This window comes from Colias eurytheme, chromosome 5 (genome assembly GCF_061535395.1).
Source record: "Colias eurytheme isolate Ceu_HAF_F1 chromosome 5, ilColEury1 Martin Lab GWU primary, whole genome shotgun sequence".
In the NCBI taxonomy this organism is placed as follows: domain Eukaryota; kingdom Metazoa; phylum Arthropoda; class Insecta; order Lepidoptera; family Pieridae; genus Colias; species Colias eurytheme.
The window spans coordinates 5,967,943-5,982,801 of record NC_142984.1 but is presented as its reverse complement, the minus strand read 5'-3'; the positions used below and the strand labels follow the sequence as shown (position 1 = coordinate 5,982,801).

Below are 14,859 nucleotides of genomic sequence, written 5' to 3'. Positions count from 1 at the left end.
ACATGAAACTGATATGAGACGAATATTGCCTAAAAAGCACTAATCAATCAACCACAAGATAGCTGATTGCTCTAACATGTTAATTTTTAAATACATGCTGAATAGAGGAAGTGTCGACGTTGTCTATAGTCACATTGATTTGAAACTGTCATTTATCTTTCATCTCGTCATTAAAGCGTTTGACAGTTACAAATACATATATGTTTAAAAAAGGAATGCTGGAACGATAAGAGCTTCTTTTTATCGAATAACGTTTAGATTTCGTAGTCTCACGCTATCTAAATGATTTTTTTATATAAATATAATGATCGTAGTCTTTTGCCAAAAGAAATAACAGTTCAATATTTGCATAATTACAGTGCTAGTAATATATTGCTAGAAGCGAACTTGTTGAAAATATAGGATGTCATGTTATCGTGTGGTAGGCGGACTCTAGGCCAAGATAGGACCAGTATTATAGCTGTGTAAATTATGGGATGCACGCCTTTTTATCAGAGATCGAAACGCTTCGCTATGAGCATATTTTTGCACATACTTTATGGCAAAGGAATATATTAAATATAAATGTTTTATATGTAAGTTTTGTTAATGGCTAATATATTCACAAATTATTTATTTGTACTGCAATTATAATTAAAACCTGACCGTATCCTACGATTATAGTATCATCAGAACGGACTAACAAAAACTGCATGACGTCTTAAAATATGAAATAGCTTCCAGAATAATTTTAATACCGCATAGCGGTTTTATCCTGTAATCTTCAAGGCGGATTACAAGTGCGCGGTAAAAAATGCAGCGACCATGACGTGACAGCGGTATTTGTATGCAAGCCAAGCGAGCGAAATTATCCCGCTCGCACACGTAGAAATCGATATAAGCCTGTCGTATGCTCGTTAACTAGACATGCAAATCGCAAATCATTTTATAAGCTCTTTATTACATCCGTGTTTATGATGTACTTTTAAATATACCATCAATTTACACTCCTACGAGCTTTAACTGCATGTTTAAAGAGAAAGCAGACATGCGTACATTGAATGCCTTTTAAATCATACGGTGAAAAGAATGTGCATTCCCTATCAATGTTATATCGAAGCATTTACGTCAACCATGAAATAGCGTAACCGCAGTGAACGCATAGAAAGGAAAGCCGATACCGACTCATTACACGGCCGGTGACTAAATCTTCTGTATTCAATGGATTTATATGAGACTTATCATTGTTTTAAGAATTTTTAATTAAAATTCTTGCAGGATTTATGTTCTGTGTAGTATTTATTTCAACCGACCGGTTTGAACTGAAGCAATTTAAAAGAACGCGTATTGATTTTCTGAATTGGTAAAGCACCGACTTAAATAAGATTAGGGTTTCGAAAACATATGGGGTCGTGGAGTAACGACATTCGCTCTTTGGGGTGTTCGACCCGTATCCGCCCCTAGGTACACCGAAATAATTTAAACCACGTGGCAGACTTAAACGTGTAGTTATACACACAAAAATGATATTTAGCTTTATTCCTCTGGGGAGTGTTTGCGTGTTGCTGATATTTACGTGTCAAGAAGTTCAAGGTTCATATATTTACTGTTAATAACTCGTCTTGGCGGCGTGCCCTAAGCATTTCTATATTACCAAGCGCCAAGGTTTAGAATAAATACATTATAAATAGTTTATTTGAATGCATCTATTGTTTAGCACATCCGTATCGATGTCATCTAATTAACACAATGTTGTAATAGACTTAAATTTATTCTTATTATTCTTGTAAACATTTGCATGAGGGTATGAATAGTCAATGTTTTCATTACTACTAATTAAAAAGCTTCTACCGAGAAAAGTCGGAAAGAACCTCTATTGTTTTTGCTTAGTCTATAATACAGTTTAACATAATTTAATTCATAGACTATAACTAGGCACCTAAGGTCCTGTCGCTGATTTTGTGGTTTATAAAATCCATCCATTTTGTCATCAAGATATTCGGTGAAGTTTCCGTGCATTAAAATCGTTTAAAAAATTAACATCAATAGCAGATTAGCAGCGTAACTAAGTTAATATCGATTTTAGTGGAATTCTTGGAAAGAAATTAATTAATTAGAGAGTTAGACAAGCCCAGTATAGCGCGACAAGTGACAACTTACTAGTATGGCTATACAGGTTACCTATCTATGAGATAAGTCAATAAAAAGCTGCTCATGTGACTTTCTAAAGATATTGATGCATCGTACATTAATATTTTGACGTCTAACTTTGTATATTAGTTCTAGGAGAGGGGTTTAATGAACTTAAGAGATGGAATTGAGTAATATGTAATCTATGCGTATAGGTTAAGATTCGGAAGTCGAATGCACAGATATTCAGAAGACAAAAAAATCTGGATATTCTGCAAATCTCACACTAAGAATGTTATTCCAAATCAATGCTATCAAATACAGTTATTTATTCATTAGAAGACAGCATTTGGTAATGCAGCATAAAATATTGTATTTCTAGTCACATACATATTTACGATTTACAAATCGTTTTTCAAGACTTAACTGCAGGCTTACTCTCGAGTTTAATTCCAATGTCGATACATCGGAATTTTAACATTTCGTACTCTTGAGATCGACGCTAGCGCCACATTGGTTTCAAATTGCGTATTTCTTACGAGAACTAAGTGGAATTGGGATCGGGCTATGCCGTGCGCTAAATGCTACTCTTGAGTTTATTTGACAGCGGTCTATTGAGTTGATATTGCGTTCGGATTGCTTGTCAATTGTGATTTTTCCAATAGCAAAAGTGTAACTTTTTAGGAATTGTTTTACTATTTTAATTGATTTTAATAAGTTATTGGTGTATAATATGGCACGGTTAGCAGTTATTTATAGTATTTTGAGTAATTCCCATAGAAAACAATTAAAACAACGACGAGATGAGCGTCGTATGATGCGATATACGGATAAAGCGTTTACCATGAATGATGAAGAATTTAGAGCGAATTATAGAGTAAGTAAGGTTTTATTTGGGGAAATTTATGAAGAAATCAAACCTTTTATGCCAACTGATAAAAGAAGAAGTGATATAGCACCAAAATATAAGGTACGTATATTGTCTTTAAATTCTTTAATAATTGACTTTTTTGATGTTGATAATATTATATAGTGATATACATAAGAAAAGCTTTAGACTTGTATAATTTTTGCAGGTTTTAGTAGCATTGTCTTTTTATGCGACTGGGAGTTACCAAAAATTAGTTGGAGGCACGTATGGTACTCTCATGTCACAACAATCTGTTAGTCGCAGTATAAGGGATGTGACGGCAGCTCTTAACAATGCAGTTATTCAAAAAAAATGGATTAAGTTTCCTCAAAATCGTCCGGAAAGAGATGCTATAAAACGAAGGTAATGCAAAAGACAAATACCTAATTTTTATCTACCTTTTATCTTGGATTATAAAACTGTTTTTTTTTTTGTGTTTTAGTATAAAGCATTGTTTCATTAAGTTGCACTTATTTTCTAGATTTTATGAAAAATTTAACATTCCCTGTATTATTGGATGTATTGATGGCACTCATGTAGCCATGATAAGACCTAAAGATAATGAAGAAAGGTTTTTTAATCGCAGACATTTTCATTCAAGAAATGTTATGATTGTAAGTAATAATTCACTTAATAATCAATTTGTTATAAGTCCATGTTTTTAATTTAATATGTATTTTTAGATTAGTGATGCAGATTTAAGAATCTTGTCAGTAGATGCTTCATTTGGAGGAGCATCGCATGATAGTTTCGTGTGGAATCAGCACCCCGTTAAACAACATTTAATTACTTTAAATAATAATGGAGAAAATGTGTATTTACTAGGCAAGTAAATTATTTAAATAAGTTTATAGTAGGATTTTTGTATTTTTGAATCTATTTTGATAAATAGTTTTACATTTCAGGTGATTCTGGATATGCACAGAGGGAGTACATGATGACACCTATATTAGATGCTCCTGATGGCTCCCCAGAACATCACTACACTAAGTTGCACTGCTCTGCAAGGAATACCGTGGAACGTACCATTGGTATATTAAAAAATAGGTGGCGTTGCTTACACAAACATAGAGTGCTGCATTACCATCCAGATACAGTAGCTAAAATTATCAACGCATGTTGTGTGTTACATAACATATGTATTAATAGAGTAGGTGTTGATCTTGTAGAGAATACAGCAGAGTGTGGTAATGAATGCCCTGATGTCTCTTCTCAAGAATCAACTAGCAGCACAGCTGCAGCTGCTGAACTAAGACGAGGAATCGAAAAACGAAATATTTTAGTTCAGCAGTTGTGGGCAAGTAGGAGGTAGGTTAAAAGCAAGGGAAGTTTTATATTATTTGTTATAAATTTTCTAGTTATGTTTAGTTATTTGGTATAAAATTGTATTTTTTCAGCTTTGGTAGTTATAAGTTACCTACTCAACTTATTTTTAAATGATTAATCTATTAAGTTGTTAATCTAAGTTTTGACATGTGATGATGAATGAAATGAATAAACTTTTTTTATTTAATCATAGTATTTATTTCTATACTTTCTACTAATATAACACAAATTAACAATTAAAATAGAATGATACATTACCTAACAAATAAAAAAAGAATAATAAAAAAATAAATTTCAACACATAAATCTAAGTACATAATAATATAATCTTGAAAAGTTATTGACTGGGCATTTTTCTTGCAACTTCTGAAATTGCATTAGCAATTGACAACAAAGCATTTCCAATATTGCTAACGCTCTCTGACAATTTGGTTAATGCTTGCGCTGTAATTAATTCTGCTTCAACCCGCCGCGCTTCGATATCCGCCATCTGCTGCATATCAATATCCACCGTTCTCTGTATCGAGGAGCGGCGTCGGCGGGGTCGCTGTGGAATGGCACTTTGAAGTGGCGTCGCAGGCGCAGGTACTGAAATATAATCATAAAAAATGTAAAATCAGCACTTGAAACATCATGTCACAAATTGTTTATGTTTAGAAAAAAGTCAATAAAATAAAATAGTGAAGTGTTACATGTTCGAGCTGTAACAAAAAATCCCAATTGTGGTTGAGTGACTAATGGGTTTATGGAGCATATTTAAAATAAATTAAAATTCCTAAACAAATTTTGTACAAATATTTACTCGTGGGTAATTCTTGTACTGCCTCATTGTGTGTCGTTATAATTGTGGAACTATCCATTTCCGCACTTTCTGCAGGTATTAAAATATTTTCCACTACTGGTGCAGACTGAAACAATGAAAAGAATATTATAAAATTTATTAAATATTGAGAATTCTAAATGTAATGTAATGTAAATTTCTATTACAAAATTGTATGTTTATTTAAATATATTACCGATTGAGGAAATGGGTCGACTGTCAATATTGTATCACGCGTCGCAAATTCCTGTCCCCCCATTACTGCCACTAATCTATTGTCTAGGGCAGACAACACTGCTAGGTTGTCTGTCCCTCCCCCAGTACGTGTCATTGAAGCCGAAAGATCTGCACAATGTTTTTTTAAAGCACATTTCTTCTCAGCCCAATACTGAAAACAAATGAATTTTTATCTTATTATTAATGATTTAAATGCAGTTTATATAAATTGTTCAATATATCTGAGGCTCGACTATGAGACTTGCTTTCATGTTTGAATTTTAATATATAATTTTAATAAGTAAATAAATGTAACAAGTATTACCTTAGCCCAGCCTTGTCCATTTTTAATTGCTCCTCCAAGACAATTCAATGTATTCGCTAACGTTTCCCATTTTCTCTTTGTTTCCAATTTACCGTGCGCTGTCCGAAGCACTCCTCTAGCTATGCCCGGGTTTTCTTCGAGAAACTCCACCAAACCTTCTAACTGAGCATAACTTGGCCGATTGGACATATTTACTGAAATTTAAAAACTTTTATAATTCGCAACAAAATACAAATATTGTATTTTATTCATATTTAATAAATTAATTTAACTACACTAGTATAATAAAGGTTTGTATGTGTAAACACACATTTATTTACAAACGTAAATAATAACAAATATAATTGTGTATAATTATCTACAAAATACGTAAAATCAAAAATTTCTTCATCGTTTTTATAAGTCAATATCATCAAAAGCTACATCTTTATAAAGTAACCTAGGATAGTAATTATATACAGCGACAAAACAAAAATAGTTGGTTCTCATTATTTAGATATGTAAAATCATAATAAAACATTACTTACTTATAATATAGCTAGTATATTTTTTTACTTACCCCTTATGTAAATTTCTCTTAATAGTTGAGTAACTAATTAAATATGAATTCAAAATTATAAATATCTAACTCTCGCAACTAAAATAAGTCCACTCTTCTCAACCACTTGATTATGTTTGGAATATTTGAAATTGGAGCGCGTCTGCGTTGGGTTGCAGAAAAGGCAACGATCCTCCCGCATACAGCCAACGTCAAACGTGATTTTATGATTTTGACCATTTTCTATCGCTCAAATAGATGGAATATGTTAAAAAGAATAAAATTAAATATTTATTTAACTCAGAAATATTTATTAGCCTTGTTTTTTAAAGGATAAAGCATTTAAAAGTCCTATTACCGATTAATCGTAAAGAGTTAGACGACACTATTGCGGCCCGTCTCATAGCTAACTTCACGTGTAACAAATAATCGCGGGGCAATCCCAATTTCAATCCAATGTTGTCAGATTGTTTTCAAGAGTACGAAATCACGTGACTGCAAAATTAACATTGGGATCGGATTGGTCTTAGATTGGAATTGAAATTAGGTTGAAGAGTAAGCCTGCTGTTCTCGAAACGTTGCTCCAAATTTTTATTTATGAATAGTAGACCGCCAGAGCTCGAGATGTAGTATTTTTTGCTTAACATTCGTAGAAAAAAGAATAAATTTATCGTCGTAATATTACAAGAAACATTCGTTTACGAATACGGATTATATGTCAATAACCTTATTATATAGCGATTCAAAATCCTCATTTTAAATATAAGATTATTCACTTTCAAAAATACTTGACCGATATATTAATACCTAAATTATGGATGGCGATGGGTTGTTAGATAACATCGCAGTTACGTAGTTTAAAACTTTTCCAAAATATCGCAATCTCTTAGTTCCGTATGTAACCTTTTTTTGTTTTGTGTACTCTCACTCACAATGGAACACCTACAGTGGAAAGTTTTAGCCTACTGCTTACATTACTGTCATACTGGCGAAAGTAGTCATTTTGTGTCAAATGTCATGTCAACATACTCCTTAGTTAATATTGACAGCGGTCTATTCTAAGCAAATTTGCGTGTCCAACATTTTACATCTTTTATATGCCACGTACAAGAATAAATGAACAAGTTGTTATTCAACCTAAAATTAATGTGACAATTGTTTGTAAGTTTCTAATCGTGACGGTCTTTGTAAACACGCGCATATAAATTAACTCAATAATATTTTCTTTATAATTTAAGTTTTCTAGTGTAAAATTGCATAAACAAACACGTTTGAACTACCCTACGAGTTACGATCCTCCCCTCTAACCACGCCTGAGCGATTTGATGACGTTGGCCATGTCATAAAAAAGGAATTAATCACGATCCTTCAAAATTATACGTTCAATTCCACCCACAAGTTATTCAAACTAGTTGCTAGATACATTAATATTGGGATTATGGATAGTGGTGTGATTAATTTTAGTAAATAATTCAAGCACTTTGTTGTAGGAAGATAGTCACTTTATTTATCTTCAAATAGAGTATCGAAGGTATGTCTTAACAGTCTGAAGGATACGAGTGAACTACACCCAAAGAGCTATTTAACTCAACCGTTTTAGGGTCTATATAACACTCAAAATTATACCTTTATTTATGACCCTCTTCGAGTATTTCTTACCCGTACTTCTAGGAATCTAAACAATAAATATTCACAAGGTTTAACATGTGTTACCAAGTGTTGAGTGTATACAGGACTCACAATAGGTTTACCAAATGTGCATGATAAGAAAAAAAAGGTCGTTGCAATAAATCACACGTATAGTGTAAGAAACGTAATTGCTTTTTAAGAGAGAAACTTTTGTAAATGAAATCAATATTTCAACACGCCCCCTCAAAAGTTAATCTCTTTTCCAAGTTACAATTTTAATTGCAATTACATATTAATACATATACAATTATATTAATACATCATGATAACCAAAATTCTAAAGTTGAATACAATACTCTTAATACTGATCGACATACCTTCCGCTTACTCTTTGTCTGGGACGGTTGTTACTAACCGTATACATAGTGATCCGACATTTGTCTTCACGATAAGGGAAACCCAGGAAAACCTTATCAGATCATTAAAAATATATAAGTTTACATCAAGATACAACTTATTTACTAATTAATCTTCTGATGCCATTTTCGCTCTTAACTCCAGGAACCTCCCTGGTAGTGGCTTTGTCAGCATGTCTGCAATTTGAACACCTGTTGACATATGTTTAATAATTTTAGTATTATTTCTCATATTGATCCCAAAGGAATTAATATTTGATGTCAATATGTTTGGATCTAATAAGGCTTGTTGGATTGTTAGCTAGTACATCCATTTTACTATTCATATATTAAGATAGGTTCTTTAGTTTTCAGGTTTATACCTGCTGCTAAAGTTTTTTTTTTTAACCATATTGCATTTAACAGCTTCATACAGAGCCATATATTCAGCTTCTGTAGAAGAACCTGCCTTATTGTACTCCAACATATTGTACATCAATCATACAACTAGAAGAAGTAACCCGTTGTACTTTTCTTTTTAAATACTAACTCGAATCAATTATCTTATCAATTTGTCTAATTAGAATCAAGTATCTTATCAATTTGTTCTTATATGTTTCCTTTGCATATTTAATTTTAATCTACTTGTTTTTAAACATTACCGAGTTCTTGTTTATTTTCATTCACATGTCTGCTTATAGTTAAAGTCAGATCATTGTACATGAAATTAAATACATTAGATTTCCAATAAGAATTCGAAATGGAATACCGTCATTCTCATTGGATTCCATTGCCTCAAAATCTAAATTGAATTTTATGTAAGAAGATTTTGATCACCCATTGTACTAAGTTTATTTCATACGGTTTTAATATTTACTTATGTGCTTTGATCTAGTGTTACGACATTATTTTGTCTCGTGATTCTAAAGCTTAATAAGAATTTAACCTCCTTTTAAATCACCCATTTTAAATTAATTCATTAAATTCTGCATCGTTTTTCAACAATAGTCACTCACTATAATCACTAGATCGTCCACATTTAATTCAGTATAAATATTATTAGAGATATCTCATCTATTCAGTATGTACATGAATCGATCCTTAAAATCATTTGTAAAACCTTTTTCTAATAGTCTTTTCAAATATTTCAATCCAACATCTGGCAACTTTTTTTAAGCAATATGCTACCTAATGCTTTGTTTAATTTACAATCGGGGTTCACAAGTGTTTTCACTTTTCACACCCTCAAGTATTTTAATATACTGTACGATTAACTGACCACTTAAAATGCAGTTTAATCAATCTGGTAAACTAACAAGCCATGCTGCTGTTAAAAGACTTAAGTTCAAAATTGTTGCAACCGATATTTTTACTAATACCTCTAGCAACTAAACGGGCTTTACACTTTTATGGATTTCCGAACTCATCGTACTTTATAATATCCATTTTCATTATATACAATATTTGTACTACTTGGTTTTGATACTAAAGTCCAAGCTTTTTATTTACAAATAAAGAATATAGTTCATCATTAATTGCATTTTTCATTGTTTAGCATCATTCCTATTTTCAATTATCTCATGTGAATTAGGAGTAAATATACAATGTATTATGCGCACAGTAAATAATGAAACGGCTAATAATCATCTTCATTAGATGAAGTTTGGCTTTTAATATCTATCTGATATATCGGTTTCATTGTCAATACTAATTGTCTGTGTCATTAAATTTTAGGCACTGTATTGTTTGTATTTTCAATACTTCGATAGCCTTCTGCCTTATTATTTTATTGATGACTAGCTACTGAGTTTAACGCAAAGTTATTGACTACAGTTTTTCGTCTAGGTACTGAGTTTAACGTATAGCTGCTATTTACTTCCAGTTTTCACCAACTGAGCTTATCACATAGCTATTTCATTCAGTTTTCACCAACTGAGCTTATCACATAGCTATTCATTCAGTTTTCACCAACTGAGCTTAACACATAGCTATTCATTCAGTTTTCACTAACTGAGCTTAACACATAGCTATTCATTCAGTTTTCACTAACTGAGCTTAACACATAGCTATTCATTCAGTTTTCACCAACTGAGATTAACACATAGCTATTCATTCAGTTTTCACTAACTGAGCTTAACACATAGCTATTCATTCAGTTTTCCCAACTGAGATTAACACATAGCTATTCATTCAGTTTTCACTAACTGAGCTTAACACATAGCTATTCATTCAGTTTTCACTAACTGAGCTTAACACATAGCTATTCATTCAGTTTTCACCAACTGAGATTAACATAATATAGCTATTCATTCAGTTTCAACCAACTGAGATTAACCCATATAGCTATTTTTAACTGAATATATAAGGTTGTCAACTGAGTTTAACGAATCGTTAGGGACTTCAGTATTTAAACCTGAATCAACCTCGTCTCCCTTTGCCTTTGATTTAAATTTACATCTCTTTCTACCACATATTTATTACTCTCCACTTTATACGCTCTATACCCATTTTACCTTTGATGACTTTTCATCAAATTTGTTTTACTGGTTTCAACATACGGCTGATTCGAAAACCTAAAGGTATTTTAAATATGGAGTTCGTGGCAATGTGAGATGATAACTGATACCTTTATCTACCTTTTAAGTAGTAAGATAAATTCTCTTTAACATGATCAGTAAATAGGTTTACAATACATCAGATTTATTTCTCATAAAATATGTTACACTCTTATGAGTGAATTCATCATAAACATTACAAAATAATTTTATTATTATTTATTCATTTCTTTTAATCATGAGAACCATAAACATCTGATTTCAACATTATTTTATTAAATGACATTTACACTTGTTTATTGTTTATACAAGCTTCACACAAACAGGTAATCTACCTTTTCATTTAATGTCATCTATTAGCTACTAGATAATTTAACTTTATCAAACTTCTAATAGATACTTAATTTAAAATTTATCTTTTCTTATTTGACCTCGTCACTGATGCTAATATTTTTATTCGGAATTAGAATCTTTATTTTAATAATTAATAAAGTTTAACTTACCGAAAATTCCAGAATAGATATATTGTATTTCGGCTTACCAGTCATTGCCGTCTTACCATTCCACCTCACTGTCAGCTGTCTTACTAACTGCTAAAAGGATATTTCACTTCCTTCATTTGTTAACTGAAAATTTCCAGCCATAAATGCAAAGCTGTCTTCAATCACTGGCTCAGCTTGAATGGTTTGAATTGTCCTTTGTCTTTCTGTACTTGGTTTGGACTTAAAGCGTTTCGAGAAGTTACGACATTCATTTTTATAATGTCCTCTTTTTCCACAATTGTGACACTTAATGTGCCCTTTATAATTTATACCATTTTGTTTCGGCTTGACGATTCCACGACGTATTTTCGATGATTTTCTAAGCTCCTTATTATTTCGTTTTCTTTCATTAGTTTTCTGTTCAACATGTAGAACCATTTTACTTGTGTCAAGACTTTCATTAACAAGTTTAACTTCATGATCTAATCGTGATTTTGTCTTCTGACAAAGTCTCGATGGCTGTTATAACACCATTGTAAGAAGGTGGTAAAGTAAGCAATAGTTGAGTCACTTTATCAACCTCTGAGATAGTCGCACCGGCTGATGCTAACTCCGATATCAAAGAATCGAACATCATAAAATGTTTACACAAATCTGTGTCTTCTTCCAACTTCAAATTAAATAATTTCTTCCGAGCTCCAATTTGTTTTGCTACACTTTTTCTTTCGAAGATATTGTTTAGTACATAAAAAATTTGTTTTGTCGACGATTCTGGTTTCACGTAACTTAAATACGAATCGGACAAATATTCAATTAACACATTCTTTGCGGTTGACTCCGATTTCTTCCACTTGCTGTCAGGATTCGCTGGTGCTGGTTTATCGATTACATGAATCACTTCAAGTTCATTTAAGAGACTGCGGATTCTGAACTTCCATATATTATAATTTTCACCGTTGAAAGGTTGGATGTTTCTTTTAGATTTTATAGTTTCCATATTGTTTATAAAATCTTTATCTTCACTCTGAATGTTTTACTTACGATACATTCACTAATTTTCAATTGCACTTTGAAATTTTAATTTTCTTCCTCTCAATAAAATTTGTATTTAAATTAATCAACAACGTAGCCTGGGCCCATAACCTATTGGGATTATGGATAGTGGTGTGATTAATTTTAGTAAATAATTCAAGCACTTTGTTGTAGGAAGATAGTCACTTTATTTATCTTCAAATAGAGTATCGAAGGTATGTCTTAACAGTCTGAAGGATACGAGTGAACTACACCCAAAGAGCTATTTAACTCAACCGTTTTAGGGTCTATATAACACTCAAAATTATACCTTTATTTATGACCCTCTTCGAGTATTTCTTACCCGTACTTCTAGGAATCTAAACAATAAATATTCACAAGGTTTAACATGTGTTACCAAGTGTTGAGTGTATACAGGACTCACAATAGGTTTACCAAATGTGCATGATAAGAAAAAAAAGGTCGTTGCAATAAATCACACGTATAGTGTAAGAAACGTAATTGCTTTTTAAGAGAGAAACTTTTGTAAATGAAATCAATATTTCAACAATTAAAGACAAAGTTTTTTTGGTAATAAATACAACGCAGAGTAATGGCCCCGTTCATTGCTCCACAGGCGATTTCCTCGATCAACAGGCCACATTCATTCGCCCGCATCCCGTTCGCGTTCGTTAATTGCTGACGCCATTTTGATGAACTAATAATGCATCATTCAGTACCAAGCTCAAAATCAACAAGTTGTATGTAAAGTCTGTTTAAATAATGCCATAAAGAAGTTTGTTATCTTACTGGTGCGCTCTTCATTGAGGTTTCTTCTTTTATTTTGTCTTGGCTACGTATCTAATTGAGCCTTTTAAGATGAGAGGCATAAGTAATATACTGAGAGAAAAGATTTCCTCATTTTATAGTTGCGTAGTTTTATCTTCGCTATAATAGATTAAATGTTTAGGCTCACAAGCTGTACTGTACACCATCTTTTCATGCTTCACGCTCTGCTGCAACTCTAATATCTTCATTTAACATTCACACTTGTTCTAAATTGAACTCTATTACAGGGACACACAGATTTAATTACGTTTCACACTGAACATTTCTCGCGAGGTGAACAACTACGACATACATGTCCTTCAACATACTTTGAGGTTATGTTACAGGACTAACATTTCAGACTTCAGTTCTTTTCTAAACCTTGCTTTGTATGTGACGTGTTAATGACTTTCATTCAATAATTCGTATTTAATTTGGTTTTGGATCGCCAGATCTGAGTCATACCCGGTGAGTGAAATTTACACCGTGTTCTCGTATTTCTAACGAAAGTGTCTTGACAGAATTATCATTGTTTTCTCAAAACCAGTTAATCGTTAATATATTCATATAACGTTGTCTATTACATAACGCTCAAAGGAAGAAACTTGATTACATAAGCTATAAATATCAAAGGAGATAGACACGCGCATCAATTATCTACTCCAATACATAATCACACGTCACTACCCAGCGATAGGCGATAAATATTTGAGCGCATAATATTTAAATTATACAGTCGATTAATTAATTAATGGTGCTTCTATATGCCATAAAAAGAAATTAGAAAGGAACTTTATTGCTAAACGGCTAGATTAATTAAGACTTAGGTAACCGCGTTAAATTCGTGACGAATTATGAAAAATTGAATTCGTGGTCACAACGTACGTGACTTGATTAACACCGATGCGTGTTTTCCTGCAGCTAGCACAAGTGATCTAGATACCTACAATTACATACACTTTTTTCCATAGATACCGTTACTTTCAGAGAAATTACGTTGCAAAAATAAATTGATTACATTTCTTTCTTGAGGTAAAACTCAGGGCATGTTAAAATACAACTTGCACATTTTTATTTAAATACAAAAAAAAATCACAATTTTGTTTATTTCTCAAGCCTATCCATGTGACTAATTTAAAATGAAAGTTGTTTTAAATCCACGTGGGAGGATAATGTTTTGGCAACTAGATAAATAAAATAATATACTGCGCCTACATGATAATTGCAAAATTAGATGCTTTATGAAAGCCTATGTTTGATTATTGGAAATTTAAACTTTCTAATAAAATGCTAATAAACAAATAATTTCAAAGGCTATTAAGTATTTGTGGAGGAAGTTAGATGAAATAACTCCTTTCTTTTATGTGCTGATATAACAATAATATATCCGAGTGCAAACTCAAATTATCCAATTATAGAATTTATAGCACTTTGCCAAGCCAATTACTAAGATTGCTAAATAAATCCATGATTCACTTTCCTCTATATTTCAACCAACAGTTCGCCCACACTTCAAAAAGTCTGCCTTCGACCCCTTATATTACAGTACAGTACATAACATTTTAAATACCAATAGTTAAAATTATATAGAAGCTTTTAAATTGTTATAACTATGCTAAAATTCATGTTTTTCAATATGCAGTTACTTACATATTTAATTTAAATGTTAATATATCATTCCAATTAAAAGTACATATTAGGTTGCATTGAGAATT

At 31.9% G+C, this 14,859-nt stretch overlaps 2 protein-coding genes and 1 long non-coding RNA gene across 11 annotated transcripts in view; 1 reads left to right on the top strand and 2 right to left on the bottom strand.

Moving 5' to 3' along the window:
• The window catches only part of LOC149908476 (uncharacterized), a 75,270-nt gene that overhangs the window by 21,518 nt on the left and 38,893 nt on the right, over nucleotides 1-14,859 (top strand). The gene's annotated exons all lie outside the window — the stretch shown is intronic.
• Nucleotides 4,539-6,809, bottom strand: LOC149908479 (uncharacterized). Its single transcript, XM_090101947.1, has 5 exons — nucleotides 6,266-6,809; nucleotides 5,707-5,900; nucleotides 5,362-5,553; nucleotides 5,148-5,253; nucleotides 4,539-4,933 (listed from the first exon to the last, which is right to left on the bottom strand). Exons 2-5 carry the CDS (start codon nucleotides 5,893-5,895, stop codon nucleotides 4,683-4,685), a joined length of 738 nt encoding a protein of 245 aa, XP_089958073.1. The 5' UTR covers nucleotides 5,896-5,900; nucleotides 6,266-6,809; the 3' UTR covers nucleotides 4,539-4,682.
• Nucleotides 11,910-12,884, bottom strand: LOC149908478 (uncharacterized). 2 transcript variants are annotated; one of them, XR_016456728.1, is made up of 2 exons: nucleotides 12,648-12,884; nucleotides 11,910-12,448 (listed from the first exon to the last, which is right to left on the bottom strand). It is a non-coding gene; the product is annotated as an uncharacterized LOC149908478 (long non-coding RNA). The 2 variants fall into 2 exon arrangements; XR_016456729.1 differs by lacking the exon at nucleotides 12,648-12,884 and adding an exon at nucleotides 12,524-12,573.

What these genes read in the sequence shown, in the direction of transcription:
- LOC149908479 (XM_090101947.1), bottom strand. Translation starts at nt 5,895, where the DNA reads ATGTCCAATCGGCCAAGTTATGCTCAGTTAGAAGGTTTGGTGGAGTTT. An exon ending in ATGGACAAGGCTGGGCTAAG is followed by an intron (nt 5,554 to 5,706) that starts GTAATACTTGTT and finishes ATTTGTTTTCAG; the next exon opens with TATTGGGCTGAGAAGAAATG. An exon ending in AGTACAAGAATTACCCACGA is followed by an intron (nt 4,934 to 5,147) that starts GTAAATATTTGT and finishes ATTATATTTCAG; the next exon opens with TACCTGCGCCTGCGACGCCA.